The sequence below is a fragment of the Anopheles merus genome, chromosome X (genome assembly GCF_017562075.2).
Source record: "Anopheles merus strain MAF chromosome X, AmerM5.1, whole genome shotgun sequence".
Taxonomy (NCBI): Eukaryota; Metazoa; Arthropoda; class Insecta; order Diptera; family Culicidae; genus Anopheles; species Anopheles merus.
In genome coordinates this window covers 18,113,211-18,140,374 of record NC_054081.1, presented here as the reverse complement: position 1 = coordinate 18,140,374, position 27,164 = coordinate 18,113,211, and the positions used below count along the sequence as shown (strand labels likewise).

Below are 27,164 nucleotides of genomic sequence, written 5' to 3'. Positions count from 1 at the left end.
TGTTTGTCATGGGCGGAAGATGATGTTCGGTACCATTTCTTGTTCGGTTTTCGGTGGGTGCTTTGCATTTGCGTGCTGTTTGGTTTAGTCTCTCCGTTACGCACATACACACACAAACACATACACAGCCAGACACACAGACACAAAATCAAACCGTTTCAATATCCTTTATTGTGTGTAAGTATGTTTTTCTTTCTTGATGTTATCGTTGCTATTTGTTTGTTGTTTGTCCTAGTTCCACCCTCAAGCTGAACGTTCTCTAATCATTGCTTCATTTTTTGGTGTTGAAAGATTATGGGAGTGAAGGAGGAGCGAGGAGGGGTGGATTTTATTGTAACTAAGCGCCATTGTAAAATCGATTCGATTTAATCGAAAGCTAGCGGGATCTGAGGATGAAGTGTGAGCGATTCTGATGGTATTTGCAAAACAGGACACTCGCGTGTGTATGTCGATGTTTCCTCTATCACATTGCTTTTTTGTTGTATGGTGGACTAGAAGAAGGAAAGCAAACAATTGTCTGGCAGAGAGTATCGTTAACACAACCTTGGAATAAATCCTTTTTATTTTTTAATTTCTTTTGCTTCATATGTTTGCTTTCTGTTTACCGTCAAATGGTTGTGAGATGATTGTCGAGTAAAGCGAATAGTTTGGCTTGATGAGGCGATGAAATGCAAATAAGCTCAGTTACAGCACATGGAGTCCTCAACCTGGATTTTAGTGAAGTTTGATTTTTGATGCTTTGAATTGAGGTACAATGCAAACATAGTTTACTTAGAACAAACATAGTTACGTAGAAACAATCATTTTCTATGGACTATGCATATCGAAATAATTATTTATTATAAAGATGGATCATTTTGTCAACCAGAAGAGAAACCTGTTTAATATAAACTAGTAAAAAAATAACTATTACGTGCCGCTATGCACTTCAGTACTCTACCACAATGCAACCGAATGAATAATTTGCAATTGTTCCTTGTTTAATGCTCTAATCTATTCATTGTTCCACTAGCTTCCCATACCTGTAGAAGCTGTAAAGCTGTTAAGCTATGCAAAAGAAAAAAAAACAAAATGCTAAACGTATATTATTAAAAAGCTTTGCACTCTTTGAAGTGTACATTGTCGCGCCTGAATGTATGCATTGTAAACCAGATTGAAGCACTGTTGAAAAACGGCGATTTTTTTTCGTTCCCTCACAAGCGCCATCATCAAACACACGCACACTGTGCTGAGCGGTACGCAAAGATAGGCATTTTATCATTTAATTACTGATTGCCACCGGTCGCCTATCGTCAGCTTTTAAAACCGACCTCCGGTATTACATTACCGAAATGGTTAATAAATTATAAAACACTGAACACAGGCACAGAGGCGTATGCAGTTTGCAAAAACCAACGCCAGTTTCCTGCCGCGCAGTGGAGCAGATGTAATGAACGCAATGTGAGGGGAGTGGGCGATACAGTAACAGTGCCAGCAGCAACAGCAGCAACTACAAAAAAAGTCATTAAATAGAATATCGAATATCTGCCCGAATTGCAATTATCCTGCCTACGGTCGTGGCAGGCTTCTGACACCGCATCGTTCGTCCGAGGGGTAACACATCACTCACTACCCCCCTCTCTCTGTGCTCATCTCAAATAGGTTCTATAACCACCCATTGGAATCGATAAATATTTTTCGCAATATAAACCAATCAAAATACGCATCGGATATTTATTCGTTGGATACAAAAAAGTACAAAAAAACAACAAAAAAAGCAACAGCAACAACACAAAGTGCGACGAAACACTGCCGAGTCGGAAAATAAAATAAATACCAACAAAATATTATGCGCTCCCTGGCTGAGGAGGGGCACGTGGCGGAGGGGTAAGGGGGAGAAGGATGTTTTGCAGCCGGCTATGCTCTCGGTAGGCAAATGCAATCGAGCCAACCACCCAAAACTCATGCATATTTTAAAGCACGCCCAAGCCCGGCCACGCCAGCTGCTTGCTATTTGGGGGCTACCTCTTTTATTCCAATTTCGTTGAGCTTTTCTTTTTGCTTCCATGCCAGATTCGTTCGACTTTCAAGGTTAGTTGTAATGGAATAAAGTGCTTCATCCCTCTTCTGTCACACATACAACGCATACGCACAGTACACAGTGCACAAGTGGAGTGAATATTTTCCAAACATCTCAGTGACAAAGCTCGGGCCGGACTCGCAGGTGGCCGTACAGGAGGAGAGATACGATTATTTTTCTCTACCGGCAATTCGTTGGTGGGTTTTTTCCTCTTTCGGGGATGTAAAAAATGCGTTATGCGAAATGGTTCAATTTTTCACTCGCAGAATAAAAAAAAACCGCGGCAGCTACGGAACAGTCTTGCTGGGCGTTAAGCTGGCGTATCTCGCATTAGGTTACGGGAGGGGTTTTGCATAAATTGCGGCGCCGCTGTGGCCATGGTGCGTATGATATGCGTGTGGTATTGCATAAAAACAGGCGTTACCTTTAAATTGTTCCCTAGCTGGGACCGAGCCAGCATCAAGAGGGCAGCGCGGTCGGTAAAGCTCGAAGCCGGTTATTACTATGGTGCAAAGCTGTGCCTCTAACTGGCAAAACAACGCACTTAACCTTGGGAGAGCCTGACCTAAACTGCTTCTGCAACAAACTCAGCTTATTATGATGTGCTTTGCTGTCATTGTTGTTGTTGCTGCTGCTATCGCTGCTTCATGATTAATGGCTCTAAAAACTGATAGAAACTGACACTTCCGACCTTTCCTTCCAATGAATCCGCTGTGCCAACAACAATCGCACAGTCTTCGGGCGAAGCACTTATCCGTTGGAAAAGCGTTCGCGCTTTTCGCGATAAATGAGTCCGCACACTCCCAAGCCGCATCGAGCCAGGAGGGTTGGAAACAAGCGGTGGGGCCGTTTCCTAGGGAACCAGTTTTCATTGGGCATAAAAATAGCGAAATATTCCATGGTTCGCAAGCGCTGCGCGCACACGATTCATAATGTGCGAGATCTGTTTTAAGAGGCAGCGGTTGATAGGAAAGCAATTATAAGCACTTGAGCTAATTGACGTGTTTCCGAGCAGCATGATGAGCACACACACACAGACACACACACACACACACTTGAGCGTCTAGCCCAGTTGCGAAGGCTAGTCGAATCTGGCCCGAGCGGGGGAAGAGAAGACATCAACAGGTAAAGAAATTCATACAAATGATACACGAAATATGTGAGCTAATTGCATGCGTACGTGAGGGGTTTCCCGTCTGCCCGTGTGCTTAAAGGACGGTACAGTATCGGTGAAGGAGCAATCGCAGTTAGCTATGGGATGCTAAGGCGAACGCTCGGAGTAGATGGCGACAGATAATGATGTGTAACGCAGTATTTTATCGGTTGTAACTATGCCCCTTGATACATTTAGTTGCGAGAGGGGAACAGGATTTGTTATCGAAACAGTCACAAGTTTATTGATATTGTGTTTTGTACGTTACATAATATAGTGTATTCATATGGGTTAAAAATAAGCTAGTTTGTTTTGTAAAGGGTGTTTTGAAAAGTCAATAGCATAACATTTGGCAAATTCGTACTTGATAATGTTGTTTGTAAAAACAAGCATATTGGAACTAACAGTGTAGTAATTGAAATAGTTTAAGTGAGCTTTTCACAGAAGAATATTAACTCACACAATCGTTCAATAATGCACAGTAAACTTTAGGGTACTTTATCAGAAAAGCATGGCGAAACAAGTAAAAGTGAAGATAAACACCCACGTTGCAAAGCATCCGAAGATGTAGTACTTGTAAATTAAATATACTTTGTTATATTTTTATTCAGAAGGAACGATCTAAAAAGGCCGTATTGCAAAAATAGTTTGTTGTACTAATTTTGATTTAAAAATCAGTTCATTATCTAACACGAAATGTAAATTTTTTTTTAAATTTATGTATAAGAAAAAAAAATGTATATATATATATATATATACATTTATATATATATGTATATATATTATATTATATTATATCATTTATATATATATATGTATATATATATATATTTATATATATACATTTATATATATATATATATATATACATATATATATATATATATATATATATATGTATATATATATTTACATATATATATATATATATATATATATGAATATATTAATAGGTGTGTGTGTGTGCGTGCGCGTGTGTGTGTGTGTGTGCGTGCCCGTGTGCGTACTCGTGTGTGTGCGCGTGCCCGTGTGTGTGTGTGTTTGTGTGTGTAGTCTGGAATTACCCTTGCAAAAACCAGCAAGGAGCCAGCGAGGGTTTAAATCCATACTTTTACCATCGCTTCTTCTGCTTTACTATTACCATTTAAGGTTGTAAACTTTTTTAGAGTTTAATTAAAAAAACTCTCTTCTAACTAAGGCACAAAGTTTTAATTAAGCACATTTTGTTATACGCATTGCATACATTTAGGCGTCTGTTGTATGAAATATCATTGCGTTTTGTTTTAGACGGAGCTGTCAACCCTTCTTTGTTCGCTTGATGCAAAGGAACACGTGGCAGCGGCACAAAGGATTGATGAGTGACCCGGATTTTTTTTCCAAAGCCGGGCATGCAGTGAAGTACATTTTCTTAGCTAATTTATTTTTCGACCCTATGTGCGCAAGCCTCGAATAAAACAGGCAAGACAGACCTTCGATCGACAGGTGATCGGTGTTAATTGCATCCAGCCATCAGCCACGTTGCGACCCAGTGCGTATCTCAACGAAGGGCGCTAATTATATGAGTGTGCATACACACAGAAACACTCCCATGAGCACACAGGTAGCCCTGAGTGTGGTAGTGTGTGGATGTTGGAATGTCGATTTGTATATAATTAGCTTGTTGCATGACGGCGTTCAGGGCCAATCGGTGCAGGTGGAATAAAAACGCCACCCGCTCGCTGCTGCAATGTTGTGTGTCAATTGAAATCGAGGGAAATATTGGATTTTTCTTGATGTTTTTTCCCTGTCTCGCTCCTCTTCCTCCCTTCCTTTGCACTGCTGAAGCAAGCTGAATTTAATTACGCTTTTCAACACACTGCGCACACCATTGCGTATATGTCGTCACACTTTCAGTCTCACTTGCCATGATGGATTGTTGAGCGAGTCGTGCGCTCCGCGGAGTAATGAAGAGGTTAAACTTTGCACCCGCGCTACACAACTGTAGAACCAAAGATATAAACACAAAACAAAAATAACAGGGGTGTGAAGAGAGACCATTACGCTCAAAGAATTCCGCATACTAGTGTTTTGTGCGGACAGCGGGATAGCGGATGTAAGCCAGGAGTAGGTAAGGTATAGTTTTTCCCTCATCAAAATGACACCTTTCCCTGGCACGTGAAGGGACCTGCCACACCCGGCTAGAAAGGTTGGCGATCGTTTCTTTTACGCTTCGAGGCACCTAACTTTAATGTTTCACACCTGCACGAAACATTCCCTCCCCAACCCATTCGCTGGCCCTGTTTGGCGTCGTTTCTTCGAGGCATTTTGACACGATCTTCCACAAACTGGTGGTGCGGTAGACGGGAGGCAAAAGTGTGAGGCATTAAAAGAAGGTTGGAAGGCCCAGGCAAGATTATAGCTCTTTGTAGTTGATTTGCCCCGCAGCATAAGTCCGGACAATGAAATAGAGCGGTGAAGTTTTTACTACTCACCCGTCTCTTATTCTCCTTTTTCTATTCTCCGCAGATTGGAAACGAGGGAACGGGGTTCAAGGGCGCGGTGTGAGTTAAAATAATGCCAGTGTACCATCTGTTAACCTTCTGCAGCACAAACATTGCACGATCGCACGGCAGTCAGTACTCACCTGTGGGAAGAAGAAAGAGGGTTCGGTTAAGGTTAGGTGTAATTGATATAGCGAATTGGGTTAATAAAGCACGGTTGATTAAATATAAACTATCTATTCACTGGATACAGCCAACGCTCAGCTACTGTTAGCAGATAACTTCTCCGGCTGGGAAAACCACAAATAAATGTGATAAATTAAGACTACTACAGCATTGGAGCCTACCACTGAGACTGTCTGCTAGTGTTGCTAAGGCTCTACCTAAGAGCGAAATGGGTTTTCATGGGAGCGTTTGACCAAGAATGGGTTCCCTTGTATTGGGAAGTATGTCTTATTTTGCGCAAAGTTCATCTTTCCAGGTTATACCAAACCAAAACTTATCGAATACAAGACACAACATATACTAACACATACGCCATATAAGCTGAAATAGGATACAACGTCTCCACCTAACGATGGGATCATTGATGTCATGATGAGTGTCATGCAATCAAGTTTCGAAAAAAGCCATAACATAATATCGATTTTAAATCTAGTATCTAGGTATCAATAAACACTATAATATGAATATTTTAAAATATTCAACATAAAATGTAATATTCACTAGTGGTTCAGTGGTCGCCAAACCTATTGGCAAACCGGAGCTGCGAACCAGGAGAATGCAATTGTTTTATTTTTGTTTTATTTGTTGGTACCAAAATAGCTGGCTAATGATATCAAGCAATGTTATTGGTTGCTGTTGTTTTTTTATGTAATTATGTCATCCAAGAAAGGTTGAAAATTGTTAGTTACTATTGTGAACACTCATTGTAAAGATTCATCAATTAAGCATCTGCCGACAGAGTCCGCAAAAGTGAAATTAGCCAAAACAACGAAATAAGAGCAATATCGCTTCTTGATGACTTCCTCCTCCCATGCCCCATTTTTTGTTATTTACAGATATTCTGTGGATGGTACAACGGCCTTAACGATTAAAAAATTATCGATACAAATCGTACATTGAATATCTAGCAAAATGCTTTACGGACACGTAATACCATGTCAGAAAAATTGCTAACTGATTTTTTTATTTCTTTTTGGCTCAATAAACGCTGTCGATCAAGGCCTGCCTGTATCACTTGTGGGGTTGGCTTTCAATGACTTTTTCTGGATTACCCCACCCATAGCAGGATAGTCAGTCCTACGTAAGGCGGCACGGTCTATTTAGGGTTTGAACCCATGACGGGCATGTTGTTAAGTCGTACGAGTTGACAACTGTACCATGAGACCGGCTATTACTGATTACTCATGAAAAGTTCTTTGGAAATCGTTGTAATCGTAACACCATAAATCATATTTTTACATATTCGTGTTTGTTTTCAAACGCTCGTTTCTTTGTCGTAAAGAACGAAAGCTAGTGTAACAGTTTTAACCTCAATTTGAATCATATTTTTAAGTTCGTCAATCCATATTACGATAATAAAAGATGGAGGAGTTCGACGGTTTGAAATGTCAAACAAAACTATGGTCAGTAATTTGTAACCGAAAAGGTTCTTTCCATCTTTCCAAATCAGGCAATTCCATTCGCAGGTCGAATTTAATGTAGCCGCGGACCGAAGTTTGCCGACCGCTTGGGTATTCTATACAACTACTCGTGAAGTACTGGGCGCCTCCATTGAGAGTGTTTAAGCTGTTTTTAAGGAACGTTGCACATTTTTACGATGATATTGAAATCAAACGAATGTCAAGTATGATTAAATAATATGAGTAATAGCTATGCAGGATTGTTGCAATTATTTTCTTGATCACAACCTTTTTCCACAGTTATACGTGAAGTACTGGGTGACTCCATCGAGGGCATATGCAAGATGAATTGCGAGAGTCTAGAACTGCATTAGCTATTTTCACGGCTAAATTTTGATTATGAACATACAAAGAACAAGGCTTGTTCTCCAAATGCACCCGACTACATTGATGGCTTTACTGATTCCGGTCTATCAACTAGAGCTCATATTAATAGCCACCGGACAATTGCAAGTCAAAAGAGTATTATATAAATCCATAGCGCTTAATACATTATTTTCTTTCCTTGCTCCATCTATATCTCCCATTTGGCGTAACGTATTTGGTCATGCAGGGCTACATAGATTTTTAGAAACTTATTAGTACCACGCAGCCGGATAGCCAGTCAGTAGTTGCTACAGGGGGACTGTCAATACGAAGGTTGAACCCATGGCGGACATATTTTAAGTCGTACGAGTTTACGCCTGTACCACGGGACCATCGATCCTGTAGTTGTATATTTCACCGATTATTTTGTTTTTTTTTAATCGTCCATCACCGCGTCTACATTAACGGCTCGGATTCCGAATTCAAAGCAATACTTTTTTTTCGGGATTTTTTTAATACAAACATCTTACACACACGAGAGTTGCTTTAGATGTGCCAAATTCTGGATCAGTCCCGAGGTAGGATGCTGCTACATGATGGAACCTTTTGTTTGTGATGTTGTATGGTTTTTCAACTGTTTTTCATCCGTCTTGTTGATAAAGCTATTTACCATATTTGCGAAAATATGACCAATAATTCGACTGTACTTTACATTTTGTTAGCTATTGTATGGTTTATTTTATCTAATTAGAAAAGTGTTTATAATAAATTACGTTTACAGATAAAGGGTTTTATGTATAAAGAGAAATACTAAAGCAGTCGAAACAATTTAGCCAAGCTTTATGCCATTCTGCGCTGCCCTTAGAGCCGCCCGTGAAAGATGTAATAATAACGTACTACGCTTGGCTTTGAAGGAATGGTTCGAGCAATCATCTCACACTACCGATGTTGCGCCCCAAAAGGTGAACCAATTGGTAACCCGTACACCGTGTACCTGAACAAAGGCATGGAAAAATATGTGAAAAAAATAAAGCAAACGTTCGCACGAAAATTCCAAACGGTTTGCGTGACGCGCTATCACAGTTGACTGCAGTTGTGGTCCAGTTTGCGCTGCAATGGCACTCCATGGTGCATCTACCCTCACACACACACACACACACACACACACACACACACCACACACACACACACACACACACACACACACACACACACACACACACACACACACACACACACACACACACACACACACACACACCACACACACACACACACACACACACACACACACACACACACCACACACACACACACACACACACACACACAACACACACACACACACACACACACACACACACGGTACATTCCACTGCAGATTCTCCAAACAGCCCGCAATGGCGTCCGGGGCACCCGTAGTGTCCAGCATGAGTCTCATGGCGACGATTTGTCAAAAGCCCAGTGTTCGCGTCGCACGTTGGTACGCCGGTACTGCGAAACGCAATGCGGGATCGCGCCAGAGCTATGTGGAGCAGTGACGAATTGACCACTGCTCTACCAGTGAGTGCATCAATTAAATCAACGAAAATGTCTAATTCCCAGATCATGAACGACCACGGGCTATTATCTCGCAAGAGGAAATAAAACTAGCTACTCGCTTCGCCAATATTTAATAGTTCCCGAGTATTTTACCCGTAGTTTGCTGCACCCGGGGACCGATGAGAACAACGTAGAGTAAGGCTAAGGAATTCCCTTACTCTTCCCCCTCCCCCCACCCCCTCCCCATCCCACCATCAAACAGTGTCCTGCGCCTGTCGTAACGGGGCTTGGATCACTTGGCTGATTTATTAATCTCGCGAGGCTGAGCCATCCCAACCGATTGCACCACACGGTGTGTATGTGTCCCGCTGGACGGGACCGACGAAGGCGCCGTTTCCACCAAACCATCTCAAGACCACCGAGTGGGTTGAATGGTTCTAGTTTTCTAAGCACCTTATTGCCCGGTTTTATACCCGTTTCTTTTCGATTAAGGATCACCTTACCTACTGAGTGCGGCAGCAGCAACGAAAAAATATATGTCGGATCGGAAACGTAATGCCACTTCTCGAAAACCCTGACGTGCACTTGGAAATGGAACGGTAAAAGTCCATTTTATTACAGCCCCGTACAGATCTACACAGGCGAGTCCAGTTGATCGACAACGGTAGCATGAGCGGGAGAGCGAGAGAGAGAGCAACAGTAGCACAAGAGTAAGAAGGAAAAACGTGCACATACAACAGCACGAGAAGCTGCAGTACATCATCAGATAAGCTGCAGTTCGACAGACACTTTTATGTGCAACCGGAGTAGCTCTTCCTGTTTTTCTGGAAAAGGTAACATATACACGCAGAATAAAAAAAGCTCCATTCCGCGAGGGTCGCGGAAGAAACGTGGTCAGGGAAGTTACGGGTGGCAGCGGGAAATAAACCATTTGTCTCGGAGGATTCATTCGTCGAAACGCTCTGCACCAGCCTCCCGTGAAGGGTGAGGGGAAGTTTTAAATATTTGTTCACTACTGTGTGGATTGTATTTCTCGCCCATTTTGTTTTGGTTTTGTCTTCTTCGGTCCAAGCAAACTTGCTGCACTGTCCGAATCGAGTGTTGCACTAGGGTGGTGGATTCGGTTGAACCCCCCTCCCCCTTCCTCCCCCCGCCCACTACCCCTTTTTGCCAACCAAACGGAGCTGTTTATTTGCACGCGCGCACCGGGAGAGCTGCTGTGTTTATCTTATAATATGACAGAATTTTACCAAAACACCTCCCTCCCACCGGGTGCACTATTTGTTCATTAAGCGCTAAAACCCCGCCTGCGAAACTTTATTAACTCGTCAACTCAGGCGTGTGCATTTTACCCCGTTCCCCGCATTCGAAACGGTGGCCGTGCAGCCTGAAGTTACAAAACCGTCGCCCTCTGTGCTCACCAAAAAAAAAAAAAACAAAACCCCCACTCGGGATTGATATCGGGCCGGTATTTTCCTGAAGATGAAACAGACCACAGAATGCTGTGTGTGTTCGTTTGTAGTTGCGAGAGTGTGTTTTGCACGATGCCGTACCCCTTTTCCTCTTTTGATGCAGTAACGGTGTAGTGCTTATTAAACAGCGCACACAAGGAAGCGTGTGGCTTTATGAAGCTGACGATTTTTTTGTGTGTGTGCTACCCTACTCTGCTCGCTGATTACGATTTGATTTGGTTTTGATTGCATCGAAGGTATGCAGGGCTAGCAAAGGGCGAAGCATGCAACAAAAAAAATGAATAGTTTATGCGAAAACTAATTAACACGTAATTATCTCAATGCCTCATTCGATCGCACAGCTTTCTCGCATTTTCGCCCTCTCTCTCTCTCTCTCTCTCTCTCTCTCTCTCTCTCACTCCATCTCTCCTTATCTCTTTCTCTCTATCTCTATCTCTCTCCTCCCTCTTGGATATATAATCACACACGCGCACCCGTTATCGCTTGCCAGCGTTCTTAAGTTGAATTACTATTTACTAGAGAGTCGACACTGTCTCTGCTTTTATCTCTTACTGGATTTAATTTCAATCACCGTTAGTTTCCAGCTTAAACGATGCATTTTCCCGGCATTTAGAGGGGCCAGCGTAGCAAGCAGCATTGGATCGAAATTATAGCAGTACCAAAGCATGATTGCTGCAATTTTATTTGTTCTTGTTTTGTTAAAGTATTGGATGCTGCTAAACATTAAATGTAATAAAATAACAAATAGTTAGTATTCAATGTTTTCACCCTGAGCGGTATCATGAAAGCAAACAAAAAATATATGTTAGTGAAGTAGTTAGTTCCATCCCAAACATCTTTTAGCTAAATAGAATGAAATAAAGATCTCTGCTCATTAATTGGATGTATTTTAGTAGCTATTGGCTGATTAAGAGCTTTCTTTTCTTCTTTCGGTCAAAGTCTGATTGTACAACTAAATTAGTTTGGCTATAAGTGACTTATTAGTAACCTATAGAAAGAGTCCTAAATTTGGAGGGCACGATCCATACGGAGCTTGAGCCATTGATAGGCATGTTGTTAATTCATGCGTGTTGCGAACTGTACAGGACCGTTCAATTGGTCAGATTGCATAATATAGCCAATCCCGGCGGGATGCGGGTGCGAAATCTGTTTTATACAATAAACCATGTATTAGGATGCACTTGGATAAAAAACGGTATAATTCTAAAATAATATTTTCATCGTAGTAAGTACAGGGTTTGCTACGGTTCATTGATTAGTTCCCATAATGTTTTGGTTGATTCCCATATTTTTTTTTTTTTGTGTTCCTACGGTTGTTTGGGCGTTTCCCAAAATATTTTGGTTGAATTGTATTGATGTCCACTCGGACGATACCGTGGGATCGAACAAAACGTCTACGGCAGCTGTGTCAAACTCATTTCGTCAGAGGGCCGCAAGTACAAATTTTGAGTGATTTGCAGGCCGCAAAGTAGATAATAAAAATATACCCAAATATTTATAATAAATACTCCTTCAGATCAGTACGAATCTTTTCCGAGCAATTCATGCTATTCATCATGTCTGCAATCTTTCGACAGATCGTAAAAAAATATTGTATTTAAACATGAGCTTTTGCTGGTTTCCAAGGCCCAATCGTCCTGGTGGTATATTGTACATTTATTGCAACAAGAACACGTCTTTAGCAAGGAATGTGTTTAATTACGATAATTTTATCTGATGAAGATTCGTGGTGTGTTAACGCAAAAAGATTGGTGATTCTTTTTTGATATTTCAATGGGAATAAAGGTATGGACTGTGTGACCTAGCCTATTAATAAGCTATGCATTGCATTTCTTCGACATTTAGATTAGTTTTATCGTTATTCTAAATCATTTTATCTTAAATGTAATCCTTTCATCATGGTTTAAATTTTTGGGGAGGTTGGACTCGCCTTATAGAATGTGGTTCAAATAATCTCAACTTGGCTAAAAAAGCTTCCAATGAGTCTTACATATTGGATTTCAACTGATTTTTATGGTGGTGTGATTACGACAAAATCAAAAGTGGCTCCAATCAGCGACCTGATCCAGTTCCTGTTATAGACTAACCGCCCCATGCGATAATCGACGACTCCAACGGTTCCGAATGGCTCTGAACGGCTCCGGCGGCTTCGGACGTCACCGAGCGGAACTGTTGGTTTGATTTGGCCGGAATCGGAGTCGGAGTAGCGATAATCAAAAATAGGTTTGAGCCGTGGATGCGATTCCGACAATCTATCACTAGTTGTTGCGAAGTTTCCAAGTGTATGTATGTAGATATTATGATTCTTATTTCCTTTCTAGTTTTTCCATATACAATGTGCAATCGAGTCTACTCATTTTTTGCAAATATCGAGGATTTAATCGAGATCTAATACGACTGAGTTTGCATTCGATGTAATGTTTCTTCAATCAATCATAATTACTCTAAAATAGTCTGACTAAAATGACTCTAAAATAGCCTGACGCAAGGATTCATCCACCTATTAAGGAATTGTTCTCATATCTCCTAATTTACTTTCATAATATGGTTCGATTTATTTGGGAATCATAACGAAAACCTAATAAATAAATTCTCTAAAAAAGAGGTTTTACTAATTGAAACTGACTATACTCATTGAGTATTAATGAAATTGATTGTTTGGCGATTTATATAATGGTTGAGAAAATAATAGTATAGAATGGCCAATTCGCGTATGAACGTTGATGTATTATTGTGATGTTTACACAAAAACACTCTTTCAGCTATTCTTCTAGGATAAAAAAATCAATACCACTCAATGACAAATCATGGGAATAGAATGATAGATAATACTTTTACTTGAGACAACGAAAATATGTTACATTTTTGTTAATTAGAAACACCATGACCGTAAACAATTAACACATGTCTAAATGGTATAGTATTTATAAAAAAGAGAACCTTTTACTTCGGAACATATTCCGAATGAATTTCTTCAAGGGTTTATACCTTACTATAAAAAATATAGTGATCGCCTTAAGGAATGCAAAACGTTTCTTTATGTACTGTTGCCCGAAAAATAAAACTAAATATATTATAATATTTAAATTATAATCTGAGCGAGCTATTCATCACAAAGAAAACCATCAGTTTTTCTCTTTCCCCTCAAGCGCTTTAGAGGCTTTCTATTAACAAATCCAAAATCCAGTGGCTCCATTGCCCCCCCCCCCCCCTTGGTCAAATATATTGATGACAAACAATTAATGTGTTATTCCAAGCTAACCAAATTCGAGAAATACACGGAACCAAACCTACAACCGGAGCAAAACACCTACACCGAACGCGCGTGTTATTTTTATGTGTTTTCAATCAGAGTATAAATTTGCATGCGTGTGTGTGTGTGTGTTTTTTCTGTTTTTTTCTTTCATTTACTCGCTTCTCTCGAACGCTTGCTCGCTCGCCCCCTCGCTTTCTTCATGACAGCTCAAACCCTCGTTTTTGGGGAAAAAAAAAGATTCCTTTCCCTTTCGCTGTCAGTTTGGAGGCAGCAGGCGAATTCTATTTGGGTACCTAATGCGCACACATATAACGGAACACGAACACGAACGCACACACACATCATCGTTCTGATACGCAGGCACGCACGTACACACAGCCATAGCCGAGTTGCTGCTAGTGCGCAACAGCGAGTTGACAAATTAATAGAAAATTGCTCATAAATAAAAACTGCTCGAGCGAAATTTCGTTCCCGTTTTTTGGCCTCTCACGCGCGCTGAGATGGATGTTAATGCGGGGTGGATGTGTTTGTTTGTATGTGTAATGGGCAAAAGGTTGTCGAATCGGTTTCCATGTTTCGTCATCAGCGTGAACAGATCGAAGGGCAGAACGTCGCAACCGTTGCCAAGGATGGGATGAAAGCAGAGCACCCATCGAGCGCAGACAAGAAGTAACCACAGTGAAAAACAGGAAAAGAGAAGCGCACGAAAGAAGAGAGAGAGAGAGAGCGAGAAAGAGAGGGAGAGGGAGAGAGAAAGAGAGAAGGGGTGGGTGGGGGAAGTAGACGTAGAGGCGACAGAACGTGCACAGAGGGTGGGCAGACGGACGGATAGCACCACCACCGGAAGGTTTTGATCGTATTTGGAATCGTTTAACAAGGCAAACGACGTTGACGATGTTTTGATGGAGTACCGTTTTGAGATCACCATATGGGCCCCGCGAGAGTGCTCTTAACCAAAAACCCAATTTTCTAGCGAACTGCACACACGTGGAAAGATTGGAAAACGCAAAATTGGAAAATTTAGCTGATGCTCAAAGCTGTGGATGCTCAAAACGGATGCTCAAGTGTGGATAATTGATGGGGAGAGGGGTTCGATGGGAGGGAGACTGGTTCGTTAAAGGTGGGCTGTAACGGGTGTGAAAAATAAAATCGCCCTCCAGCAATGTGCCCTGGGGCGAGGCATGGAATATGATGTGCAAGAATTGGAGGGTGCGAAAGAACCACATTAGACTTTTCGGTTGGCTGAAATGCTCATCAAGAATTATTATTTCTTTAAATATACATATTTTTGCCGTACCTGCTCGGTTGCGATACACGGCCACACAAGGGCCCCAATTCGGAGTAAAGGGCAAAAGGTATTGGGGGGTAACCCTGGAAAGTTTATCGTCTGCGAACAATCTTTAATGCACAGACCTGCTCTCCGTTACAGCACCGGGCTCAGAAGGTTACGATATTTATGACGTTCAATGAAACGTATTAACTGGATTGGGGTGCTGAAAAGTAAGTTTAAATATTCAGGCTTAAGAGTATTTAAGCGACACGTAATGCAAATTAAGAGAGATAAGCTTAAAGTGAACTGAAACTCGTAGAAAACGGTTTGGAAGATAGAATAAAAGAGAAAAAAGAGATATAATCAACCTAAACACAGGTAGGGTAGAGAGATAGGAGAAAATAAAATAAATAAAACAGATGTGTAAACGAACGAAGAAGGAACAAACATAAAATAAATTACACAAAATGATCTCAATGTATCTATACGCTATACAGCTAGCCATATAAAATAGAACGGGAAAAAGATTTGCAAAAAAGTAGCAAAAAGAACCACACGTAAAACCAGTGAATATTTTAAAACTGATAATAATTTAAAAAAGAATACAGAAAACAGAAAGAATTTAAGCGACTAGCAGAGGAAGAAAAACAAAACAAAAAACTCCATTGCTGCAGAATGCAGAGTAGTGAAAAATTGCTGCAACTTTATCAATATTTGCATAATATCAACCAAACGCATTGCACAAAACACCGTTTCCATGTCGGTGGTATGGTTATGCTGTGCTGGTTTTATTTTCCTTTTTTATAGTTCACTTTTCTAGATTTTTTTTTTGGGCAACTCGATCGAGCGCACAACGAAAAAAATTAACATTTTCTGCATTTTTCAGTAAAAGTTCCCAGAACAGGTTCCACAAACCTCGAGCACAAACAGCACACAAACTTTCAGGCGTATTTGTGGCTTGCCGTCACATTAATGCCGCCCACCCAGACCCGGGTGCTCCACAGTGGCACAGTGGTTCACGCTAAGGCTGATGGGTGGACGTAGAAAGTTTGTAGTAAAATTGTAAAACGTGTTTGGTATTTATAAAAAAGAAGCAATATTTATACTTCAAACAAATATAGCAAAATTCCAGAATTAATTGAAAAATGTTTGATTTTGTAGTATCAAAATGACAGTATAAAAGTGTTTAAAAAAATTCACCAGTAAAACGAATTTACAATTAAAATCAGTGTATATTTAAACATAATGTGTAAACATGGTCTCCGCTTTCCGATTTTTAAACATTCATTTCAATGTGCAGCCCAATGTATGTCTCAGGACCACCGTGCACTAGCGTCATGGCAACAGTTGCAGGAGACGGCAGGAAGGAGCAGGCACATGTAAATGGTTTCGTGATATTTTCCACCGTTACTACTTTCTCCATCACGCTCACTCCCTCTGTCAGTCTGCTCCTTTCATGCTCGTCATACCGCCAAACGTTAGCAAATTGTTTGGTGGCTTTTGCTGCGGGTTTACTCTGTACCCTTCAACATTTTGGGTTGGGTTTAAGGGAAAGTAGTGCTGTTGTAGTTTTGTTTTTTTTTCATTATTTCGTTCTGAGATGTATCTAGCAGCAAAGAAAAAAAAACCTTTAGCATCATGGTTTCAATCTCATTTCTCAGTGACTAGTGCCGGATCGTGTGTATGTGTGTATGTGTGAGTACACCACCATTTCTGGCTACAAGCGACCAGGCGCACCCACCCATTAACTAGCGTTGCCTTATTTGGCTTTCTTTACACACCGTTTTCCTTCTCTGGCTGCAGCGCGTGCGGTGTTCTTAGCCTAAAACTTCTTCCATACAAGAACAATATTAAGATCAAATGAACACAAATAGAAACAAACGATAGGCACATGCACATCGCCATATAAAGCATGTATACCCATTGATAATATGCACATACTAAACACACAAGTGTGGTAGGTACACGTTTTATGACGAATTTTCGGCACACAAATCATTAAGCTGAAACGAGATGTTGCCTAACAGTTTGATGATGGCGGTGTTGGTAGGATGCTTGAGTTCGCAGTGATGGAACCCCGTGGAGAGGTATTTAATTCCAAGGAGCTGGTATATGACGTGTTTGCGTATGTGTTCGGGAACGTGCACGTGTTCGTGCGTGTATAAGGATAACGACGAACCTTATCACCGTATGTGTGGGTATGATAGAGAGAGAGATGGATATAAATGCAAAAGCGAGAGATAAATACCTACAGAAAGCAAGAGATAAACAAATTATGTGTAAAAGAGAGAGGTAAGATAATCCGCATGGATTTAGAATGAAGCGTTTATTTAAACAAACAAATTAAATAACATGTGTACAACGTCTGATCTTAATGTTTCTTTTTTGTCCTACGACTAGACACGATAAAAAATACACGTACTTGAGAGCAAATGGCAACAACTGGAATCCCTGGGTACGATAACAATAGTAAAAGGAAGTCACCAAATCCATCCTAAAATGGTGTGGAGGAGGGCTTGTATACAACAAAATAAAAATATGTATGATAATATGAAGAAAAAAAACATAATTATCATTAGTAACCCTCAGATTCATCCTGCTGCAGCTCTCGTCGGAGTTCGTGTGTCTTAAAAGAAGGGCAAACCCGAAACGTGCCAGAAAGGTCACGGTACGGTTGGTTGGGAGACAGTGTGCTAGGTGCGTGTCTTTTAAGCGAAACAGAAACAGAAAGAGAGAGAGAAGAGTGATTCAATGAGAGGGAAAGGTTATTTCCGGGGCCAGTCGGTCAAAACGCGACTGAGCTGGCTGGCTGGTTGCCTGGCTGGCTGGCTGTGCGTTCATCTCACTGACCTACTAACACGGGCAGGTTAGTCGCTCGTGACACTCCATTTGTGTTTGGTTGTGTGAGTGATATATTTAGCACGAGAAATTACATTAACTTTCTCTCGCTCTTCTCTTTTTCTATTTCTTTCTCTCTAGCATTCTCTATATCTTTCTCTCTCTCCCTCTCTTACGCATACTCCGCTTTAAATTATGAGGAGTGCGAGAGGCGATGGAAAACTCGATTTTTTTTTTTCGTGAAGAGCAAACAATTTAGCAAACAATTTTAACAAATTGATGCTCCCAAACACCTGCCAAGATGAAAATCTGCGAAAAGCATACAACTAAAATCATCGTCATGTAACCTGTGCCAGGAAGAAAAGCGGATACATCTCCCAGTTAACACGCTGGACAGTTGTGTCAGTCACTGTGAAAAATCCCATCTTCTTTACATGCGCACGCGCCTCGATTTGCTCTTGTCAAGTGTGTGTACATGAGAGAGTTCGTTGGTATGTTTGGATCTGGCCAAAAATTTCTCGAGCCGATGTAAATGAGACGAGAGTCATCACCCATTATTCCACGTGCACGGCGCCGTATTGGTCGCTCACCGGAGTACCGGAATTTTGTGCCAAATCAATCTCACCTTGCCAATATCAGACCGCGTGCTCTGAATAATGGAAAGCGAAAGAGGGCAGCGAGAGCGTTCGACTCAAGAGAGGGAAAATGTTTCGTATGAACGGTTGCTGTTGAGTGATGAGTGTCAGAACCCTGGAGCGGTGCTTGTCGATATTCACGCCCGCTGGTTGGAGCACACGCACGAAAAACATGCGGACGGCTATTCGATGGACAGGGATTTTACGTTTTCCAATCAACTTCCCTTGAAGAAGCCAATTTTAAAACGTACCATTTAAAAAACAAGTTTGTTGAAGTTGAAATACGCTCGCGCTGGGAAAGCATGTTTTGTTCAATTTTCGCGATTCGCTTTTTTTATTTTGGGCCACTATGACATCGCGTGTTACGCAGCACATTCGGCGTTTATTGCGAGGCGGGCCGACAACCAATCTTACATTACGAACCAACGCTACTGACCCCTGATCTATCCGTTTTGGTTTGTTATTTATGTTGGCATATAAAAATAAAACGGGACAACAAAAAACTCCCCTAACGCTGCTAATGGAGTCCCAAATACAACCTTGTGGTAGGAGGCACGGTAAAAGTTTTAGGATGAGATCACATTAACAGTAGGCCGGAAATGCAAAAAAGACTCAAAGTGGGGCGGCCCATACGGATGGGATGTTACCCATTTTTCATCACATTTTTCGATTGCTGACGCTCTCAGAGACGCACCGGTTCGTTTTATGGATTAGGGTTAAAAAGGTTCAACCGGTTTTTGTTTTGTATGTTCACTGGTTAGTGTGCCTCCGCACAGGGGACGTGATTGCTTGCCAGGCTTAGTTACGATCTAGGATTGCTGGAATGATAAAGCCACCACCATCCTATTGAAATGTTTCCAGTTACATTACTCCTTCATACCCAACTCCGGCAACGCTTTACCTCAGGAAACAAAGCACGTTTCAAGGTGCGTCGGTAGATTAATTTGCAACGTTGGCTGAGCATCAACAATTCGAACCAGTTAAAATAGACTCAACTCAATGTCTCAAGTCTGTGAATCCTTTCAAGCAGCAGCAATTCCATTGCCAAGCTGAGCTAGGCTCCAACTGCCTGTGCTACAAGAAAAGTTTTCCAAACCGATTTAGTGTGTACTGCACTAGCGAGGAATTGCACTCAGTAATATGAGAGATAATTCGCCGGTCTACCAACGAAAGCCTTTGCCCTTTAACACAACATCCCTGATTCGGGAGTCGGGATAAAGCATTTCAGCAAACAGAGGGATGCAAAATATTATATTTCACCACAAATTCAGGGGATTTGGAAAACAGTAAATCATATTTCCAAAGTATCCACCGAACTCCGATGCAACAGGGGTGGAACACGATTTGTATGATTACATGAAGGAGAATTTAAATGAGGTTGGAATTGTAGTTTGTCTGTAGGACGAGGTAAAAATGATGCTTTTATCTAAGAATAGTTCGTTAAATTATGCAGTTCGAGATGATTGTTATATCGGTTTCCGTGGTACTTGAAATTCAGCATCGGGCTGCAATGCGTACCAGCAACATTGTCGGTGGTGAGTGCCATGAGGGAAGCTGAAACGTGAATGCAAATTGGTTCAACGTAAGTTCTTGATTCGACCGCAAGTGTTAGACAACTAAAGATAGGTTCCAATATTCCCAAAAAGTGTTTAAACTGTATCAAATTTAGTGAAAAACTAATTAAAGAACTTGATCTAGATGAAGCCCTAGCAAATATCTTATTGGCTTATTAGGCAAAGGCTTTTTGAGCGAATCTATTTAACTAAAAAACCTTGCGGATCAATAATGCTAATGTCCACTATGTTAGTGTTATACCAGAACCCGTCAGTTGCGTATTGTATACTTAAACGAAATGGCTTGGAAACAGTTATATATAGGGATGATCAGATAGTGTAATGCAGTGGCGGATTTACAGTGTCGGGGACCCTAAGCAGTAAGAATTGTTGAGGCCCTCTGTACATGATTACCGGGTGGTACCCGTTATCCGTCTTGGAAAATGTAACATTTCAACTTAAATTTCGTCACTGCCGGAGGGGGGGTGCTCAGGGTTCGACTAGCAGGGGGCCCCAACATCCATCGTCCACGGGGCCCTCCTTGCTAATACAGTGGCATATTCTATCAACTGTTATAGATGCTGGACTAAAGATCCACGGGGCCTCTCATCGACGCGACCCCACGCAATTGCTTACTTTGCTTACCGTTAAAATCGCCACTGGTGTAATGATATATGTACCGGGCCGCTGTAAAGACCAGACATTGCTCTATAGCAGTGGTTCCCAAACGTTTTCAACCAGCTCCCACTTTTCTCTTCTAATTGAAGCTATAGCCCCTTAAGTTGCGTTCTGGTTTATTAGCTCTCTAAAATGATGGATTGGGAAAAGATTAGCCAAACTCCCAATCTTGGTATCAGTCACGAATCTATAACGGTGGTAAAACTGAACCTGAACTCATACTGGTCGTGAAACTGATTGTGAACTCATATTGGTCCGCGCACTTATCATGAACCTATACCCTTCATTAAACTGATATTCATACCGGAATTTAGCTCTATTTGTATAGTGTTTTCATTCTTTTTGCCCACTGCTTAGCAGCTCTTGGTGTACGGTAAGGGCCACTTTGGGAATCACTGCGCTATAACAACTAACAAGCACAAAGATCTACATCAACCTGTCACTTACCTCGTTTGTGAAGTCCCCGATCGTCTGCTGCTGATGACTGTAGTCTTCCAGGGGCGCTGATCAGGATTAGTGTGACCAGCAGTAACCACGACGATGACGACGGCCACCGAGAAATGTTCCTCCGTCCGGTTGTTGACGCGCACCGACTAAGCGGCAGGTACCGGTGAAACCACGAATCTTCAAGCGACATTTTACCACGACACTCTCTGGGTGTGTTGCTTCCCGTGTCAGATGATGGAACGATCACCGAACCCCACACTTCTACTCACGCCCTACAGCACGTATAGTTCGCACGTTGAAACACAGCACCTCGTTGGGGTCGGAATCCGTCACTGTTTACAGGTGTGTATGCGCACACTAGACTCAACGGATGTGTGCAGGGGTTAGGATCCGAAGTGCAATTTACCACGACACTTTGAATGCAAACGAAACTGCACATACATTCACACGTACACATACACGTACATATACGTCAGAAAGGCTTTCACTCAAGTGTGGAGATAAACTGTTTGTTTTATTTTCCCTTTTTCACATTACATATCTCTCTCTTTCTCTCTCTCTCTCTCTCTCTCTCTCTCTCTCTCACACACACACACTCTCTCTATTTCTATATGTCTAGGTACTGGTTGGTTGCTGAGAATGTTTGCTTGGTGTATATATTTGGGCTCTGTCGCCCTCTCGTGGTTGTCTATCGCGCAGTCGAATAGTGAGCTGAATGAGTGGAGTTTTGATTGCGACCTAGAGTGAAAGAGTGACTATCTTGAACATACACACACACTCACTCACGCACAAACCACCGAACTTCGCGTCGTTCCTTGATCGTATTTTGTGTGCGTCGCGTGTGCTAGTAGTATCGATCGGCAATGCGATCGATCGTTCTAGGCACTACCTGCCACCGCACTGCGCACACTTGCTAGCCGCTTGTCCAGCTGCTGCAATCCTCATCGCGCACACGGCACCGGACGCGATCGAATACACGAACCCGCGCACCGCATGGACACTAACTGCGATCGCTTGGACGCGCACACAGACCACCAGCTCCTACGCATTGGCACGAAGCAGTACATGCGTTGGAAGCGGTCGCCATCGGTTTTACAATCGTTTGATGAGGTTAGTTCGGGTTGCGATTATTGCGTTGCAAGCGTCACACTTGCTCACCGCTCATTGTTCCAAAGCAGCTACCGATCGCACTTTATAAACACACAAACCCAAACGTACGGCACATTCAGAGCCTTAGTAGGTAGACGGTACACTAAACAGCAACACTACTGAATATCGTACTACTCGCTACCGGATTGACAGGTAGTCGATAAATCAACGGTCACTTTTTCTCTCTCTCTCTATCTTTCTCTCCCTTTGCCTCTCATTGTCTCTCTTTCTCTTTTACACACACTCAATATTTCTCACTCTTCTTAGTATCGTCGTGATAATATCTTTGAACTGGACTGTTTGCAAACACGATCCAATGTGAAAAATGCTCACCGTCACCACGATGAGGAATGGTATTACAAGAGGGAGTGGTGGTAGGAGTATACGTTTACTTCAAAGGTTTTTGCAACACGACAATAGGTTAGTCAATTAATAAACCTATACTGGTTGCTATTTGTTAGGATTATTGCTTTTCTGCTTAAAGTTTTGTTGCGGTACGATTTGAGGCGGGTCTCCTCCTTCCGCGATGCTACCCTTGGCCTCGGTGTAACACGCTGCCTCCGATATTTCCACTGGATGTATTTCTAGGTATTTTTGTATTTATATATATACATAAATATATATATTAAGCGCCCATGTTTTAGCCACTGTGTTGCTCTAGTGCCTAATTTCCTGAAATAATTATTTGCTTTACGAGCGTCTTATTATTTGCTTTATTTTCCCTTGTAATTAAGATTTTGCTTTTGTTTGTTGTTTTTGGTTTTTTTTTTGCTTTTGGTTCGATAAATTACATTAGCTCTTCATGCCATTTATCTGTTTGATTTTTTAGATTAGGTGTATACGATTATTTGGATGTCGTTTATTTTCTAGTAAATTTATTTGCTTTTCCGTTATCAGTTTTGTCAGTTTGGTGCTGCCGGGGCCACGACTCTGTAGATATTAATAATGCTCATCAAATTGAAACGTTACGGTTTAATGTTTTATAATGGTGTTTTTCGGTTATGCTTGTTGGTTTTTGCAGGTTTGTTGCTTTTTGTTAATTTGATTCTATTTTCCATTTGTCTTCATTTGCAATCGAATGATGGTTTACGCATTTGGCGAGTGTGTAACCGGTGTCTCCTTATCTTACTGCTTAACACAATTTGGTAGCGTTCACTCACCTGCAAGGATTCACGAAAGAAAGAAAGGTTATTTAAATCGCTACTTCTGAAGTTGTTCTAGTAGCTTAGCCCACTTCTGGATCTATTATTCAGTTCTACTTAACCTTAGTAAAACTAAGCCATAACCGTTTACTAACTTATAGATTCTTAATTAAAATGATTGAACAGGAGTAATTCGTTGGCTTGGTCTCAAATTTTTGGTAAAATAAAAGAGGTAACGTTTACGGCTTCAATAGTGAGATTGTGACCTACGATTCATATTGTACATCGATTCTATATTAATAATGGTTTCTAAGCATCTGAAACTCCTTCAGATGTCGAACAGGTGGGTCTGAGGCATCCGTGTTGGCCATATCATAATAAACGACCCTTTTTGGCTAATCATTACTTCATTACTCTACATCTTCTAGACCAAGGCTAGAATAAAGGTTCTCTCTTACAGTAGCATTAATCAGTATATCTTTATAGTACACTGTTGATGTAACGCAAAGCGCTCCTAGAAGAGTGGTATCAGTTATTACCCGATAAAACCCTATCTCACGCTAACGATTATGCTCTTGCTTTATACTGTCTGCAAGTGTGTTCGCCAGTCGCTCACCCAGAACGGCAATGCTCGTGAGTGCTCATGCTGTTTGGTGGTAAACAATGAAAACATAGCGTGGAGGGAGAGGGGGTGGGTGGCAGATAGGTTGTTTTATTGTTTGTGCCTATTACTAATGGCGCCCACCAGCAAAACTCAGGACACTGCTGGTCCGTGACTTGCAGTGCAGTAAGCCGTTACACCAGAAACTCTCAGTACCGCGTCTACTGGAAAATGGATCTATTAAGATCATTGGATGGATGGATAATTTATCTATTAAGTTTTAATGACATCGACACGGACTTGTCTTAAAACATTTCGGTTCCTAATCTGAAATATGTTAGAACTTTGAGTTTGTGTTTGACATAAAAGAGAGCCCCATGAAGATGTGACAGATAAATCATTCTCATTAGGTGCACACCTTAAGCTCTACTCTGGAACATGATTATGATAGCAAGAAAAGAAGAGAGAAATTAGACTGGCCTATTCTCTTTCTCTCTTTCTCTTTTATCGCTCTTGCTCATTTTCGCTCTCTCCTTTTTTTCATCTCTCTTTTTAATACTGTATTTTTTAAAAAAAATTGGTGAGGAATAATGTACACAAAGAGCAGTGGAGGGATACAAGCTGCTGAGAAACATCAGCAACGCCAGATTTGGTGGCGTTATCATTTTAAGATACATTTTCTCTCCAGGTAATACACCGTTGAATGTCTGCGTGTCTTTTTTGTTTTGTTTTACAAGGAGGGGGAATATCTCAACTGTCTACGTGTGTATGTTTTCTTCCTTTAGTACATCAAACAAATCGTATTGCACGGTAGATCCTGCGCTCAGAATGCCTCGTGATCAGACCTTACAGCTTAAAATGACATGAGAAAGGTTGTTCCAAAGTCTGCATCAGCCCCCCACACACGCTTGTACACATTCACAAACACATATATGCTCTTCTATGGAGTTTTGGTGAAAGGCTACAGTGCATAGCAGATGCTGTGCCTTCTGCAGCACCGCCCACGCGGATACTTACGCCCGGGTGAGTCGTTTAGGAGTTGCTGCCACGCCGTGCCCGTTTGAGATGCGTTTTTGCGTTGATAGATAGAGGCGGTTGAGTTTGGTTGAATTGTCCAAGTGCAGACGCGACAACGGAACCAGTGAGGCAGCGAACAACGGTACAAAACATAATAGCAAACATTCAGGGGTCCGGGGGGGACATGCACTAGTGGATGACCGGGATCACGAGCAATTCTTTTTTACAGCTAGAGCCTGCCCATCCCGTCTGAACGGATGGGACGACCGGGTATTGTGGGTACGGCAGGGATTTTGGGCGGAGGCACACCTGCAGTTACCGGATGCGCCGCTTCACTCTACCAATTTTATTATTCGTTTTTAATGGTATTTGCTGGCTCTCTGACCTGGCCAGCCCCGAGAGGTTTGCACGTTCTTGCGAGTCTGCCCGCTTTTGCAGGCTCGGCAAGTGATTAGATGGACAAAGCTAACACAAAAAACACTGCAAACACCCACGCTTGCACGCACGCACGCACACACACTGCACCCTTTGCTGCGCTGGTAACCACCGGGCTGTAGACACACACACTGGACCTGTCGAACCTCTGGTGCGCCTTGTGCTTTCGACTGTGCAAATTTCGCAGCGCTTCGATCCGGACCCACGTTACCGAGTGCACGGGGCGCTCAGTTGGTGGTTTTCATTTATTTTCATCAAAAGTGAATGTAGCCACGCACACATACAGAGGTGTCCTGCCTGTAGTCTCTCGCTCTCCGAACGTGTACTCGTGTGACAGAACGCGGACGGGCGTGCGAGTGTATGACGTGAGCGCTCATCAGTGTGCAAAGGTGATCCACATGTGGCACACGTATACACACACACCAAACAGGAGCCGAAGAAGCGTGTTTTGGAGCGAAATTTTCTCTAGCAGCCCGTTAATGAGAGATGTAGTCGCGATGTAGTCAGGCGGACCAATACAGCCGTAAAGGGAGGAGGCGCTTATCACGACACGCTTTAGTCTGCAGATCGTATACGGTGAACAATCTTCTCTCACTCTCGCGTTACTCCTCTCAGTCGTATTAGATGGCACGCACTAACGTACGAGGAAAAAAGTATGTTACGAGAGAGCGAGAGTGTTAGATTCTGCTGCGATGAGAGCCCGTCTTCGATGAGCCGTAAGGAGACGAGGAGGAACGGTTTTTTTTCCTCTTGTCAATCCCGTTTCCAGCCCTTCCCAGCGGGAGTGCGACGGAAATTGGGGAATGGTGAGCGACAGGGTTTGAAGAGGGTGAAATAGGGTGAGCTACTAAACACTGTTCCGGAGCGTCATCGTTTGAACGTGTCGTGTGCTGTGTACGACCGGTGGGAAATTCGTGCTATATTACATAACATGCGAAATAATCACACCCTCCTCCCTGCCGCTCCACCGTGCACCAGACACCTACCACATACGATCCCCACAACCAGCCAATCGAGACCTTGTTACTGCTTCACACTTGCCCTTCCTCGCGCATCAATAACGCTTTATTAACGCATTGTTTCTTTGGCATCATGTCCGGACAAAATGGCAGGGAGACGATGTTATCCTACGAAATGGACATTATACACGTCTAAAGTACATGATAAATCTTGAATAATGTGGAGGTAGCACGCAGTACGCGAGAGTGTATAAAGGAGTGAGTGAAAGAAAGAAAGAGAGAGAGAGAGAGAGAGAGAAAGGGAGAGAAAGAGATGAATGGTCTAAATGATAGATGACACGCAAAGCGCGGATTTCCCTTCGCCAGCGAAACTAGCTTACACGGGGTTTATGAGTTTCGGAAGCTGGGTACAGGTGTGTGCTGCGTCCGAGAACGAGACGCGACTACGCCGATGCCGACCGTGGGTGAACGGGAGCGAACTAATCTT

General features: G+C 42.1%; 1 protein-coding gene across 10 annotated transcripts in view; it reads right to left on the bottom strand.

The window, feature by feature from the left end:
- LOC121594642 (disintegrin and metalloproteinase domain-containing protein unc-71) overlaps nucleotides 1–26,157 on the bottom strand; it is a 108,538-nt gene extending 82,381 nt beyond the window's left edge. For 3 of the 10 annotated variants that reach the window (XM_041918152.1, XM_041918159.1, XM_041918144.1), the window contains exons 1-2: nucleotides 25,284–26,157; nucleotides 21,375–23,683 (exon numbers count right to left, since the gene is read on the bottom strand). In XM_041918152.1, the coding sequence (XP_041774086.1) occupies nucleotides 21,375–21,564 (190 nt within the window). In that variant the 5' untranslated portion in view covers nucleotides 21,565–23,683; nucleotides 25,284–26,157. The remainder of the gene's footprint in view (nucleotides 1–21,374; nucleotides 23,684–25,283) is intronic. The other 7 variants (XM_041918135.1, XM_041918238.1, XM_041918247.1 and 4 more) reach the window with 3 other exon arrangements.
- Between the last annotated feature and the right edge of the window lie 1,007 nt (nucleotides 26,158–27,164).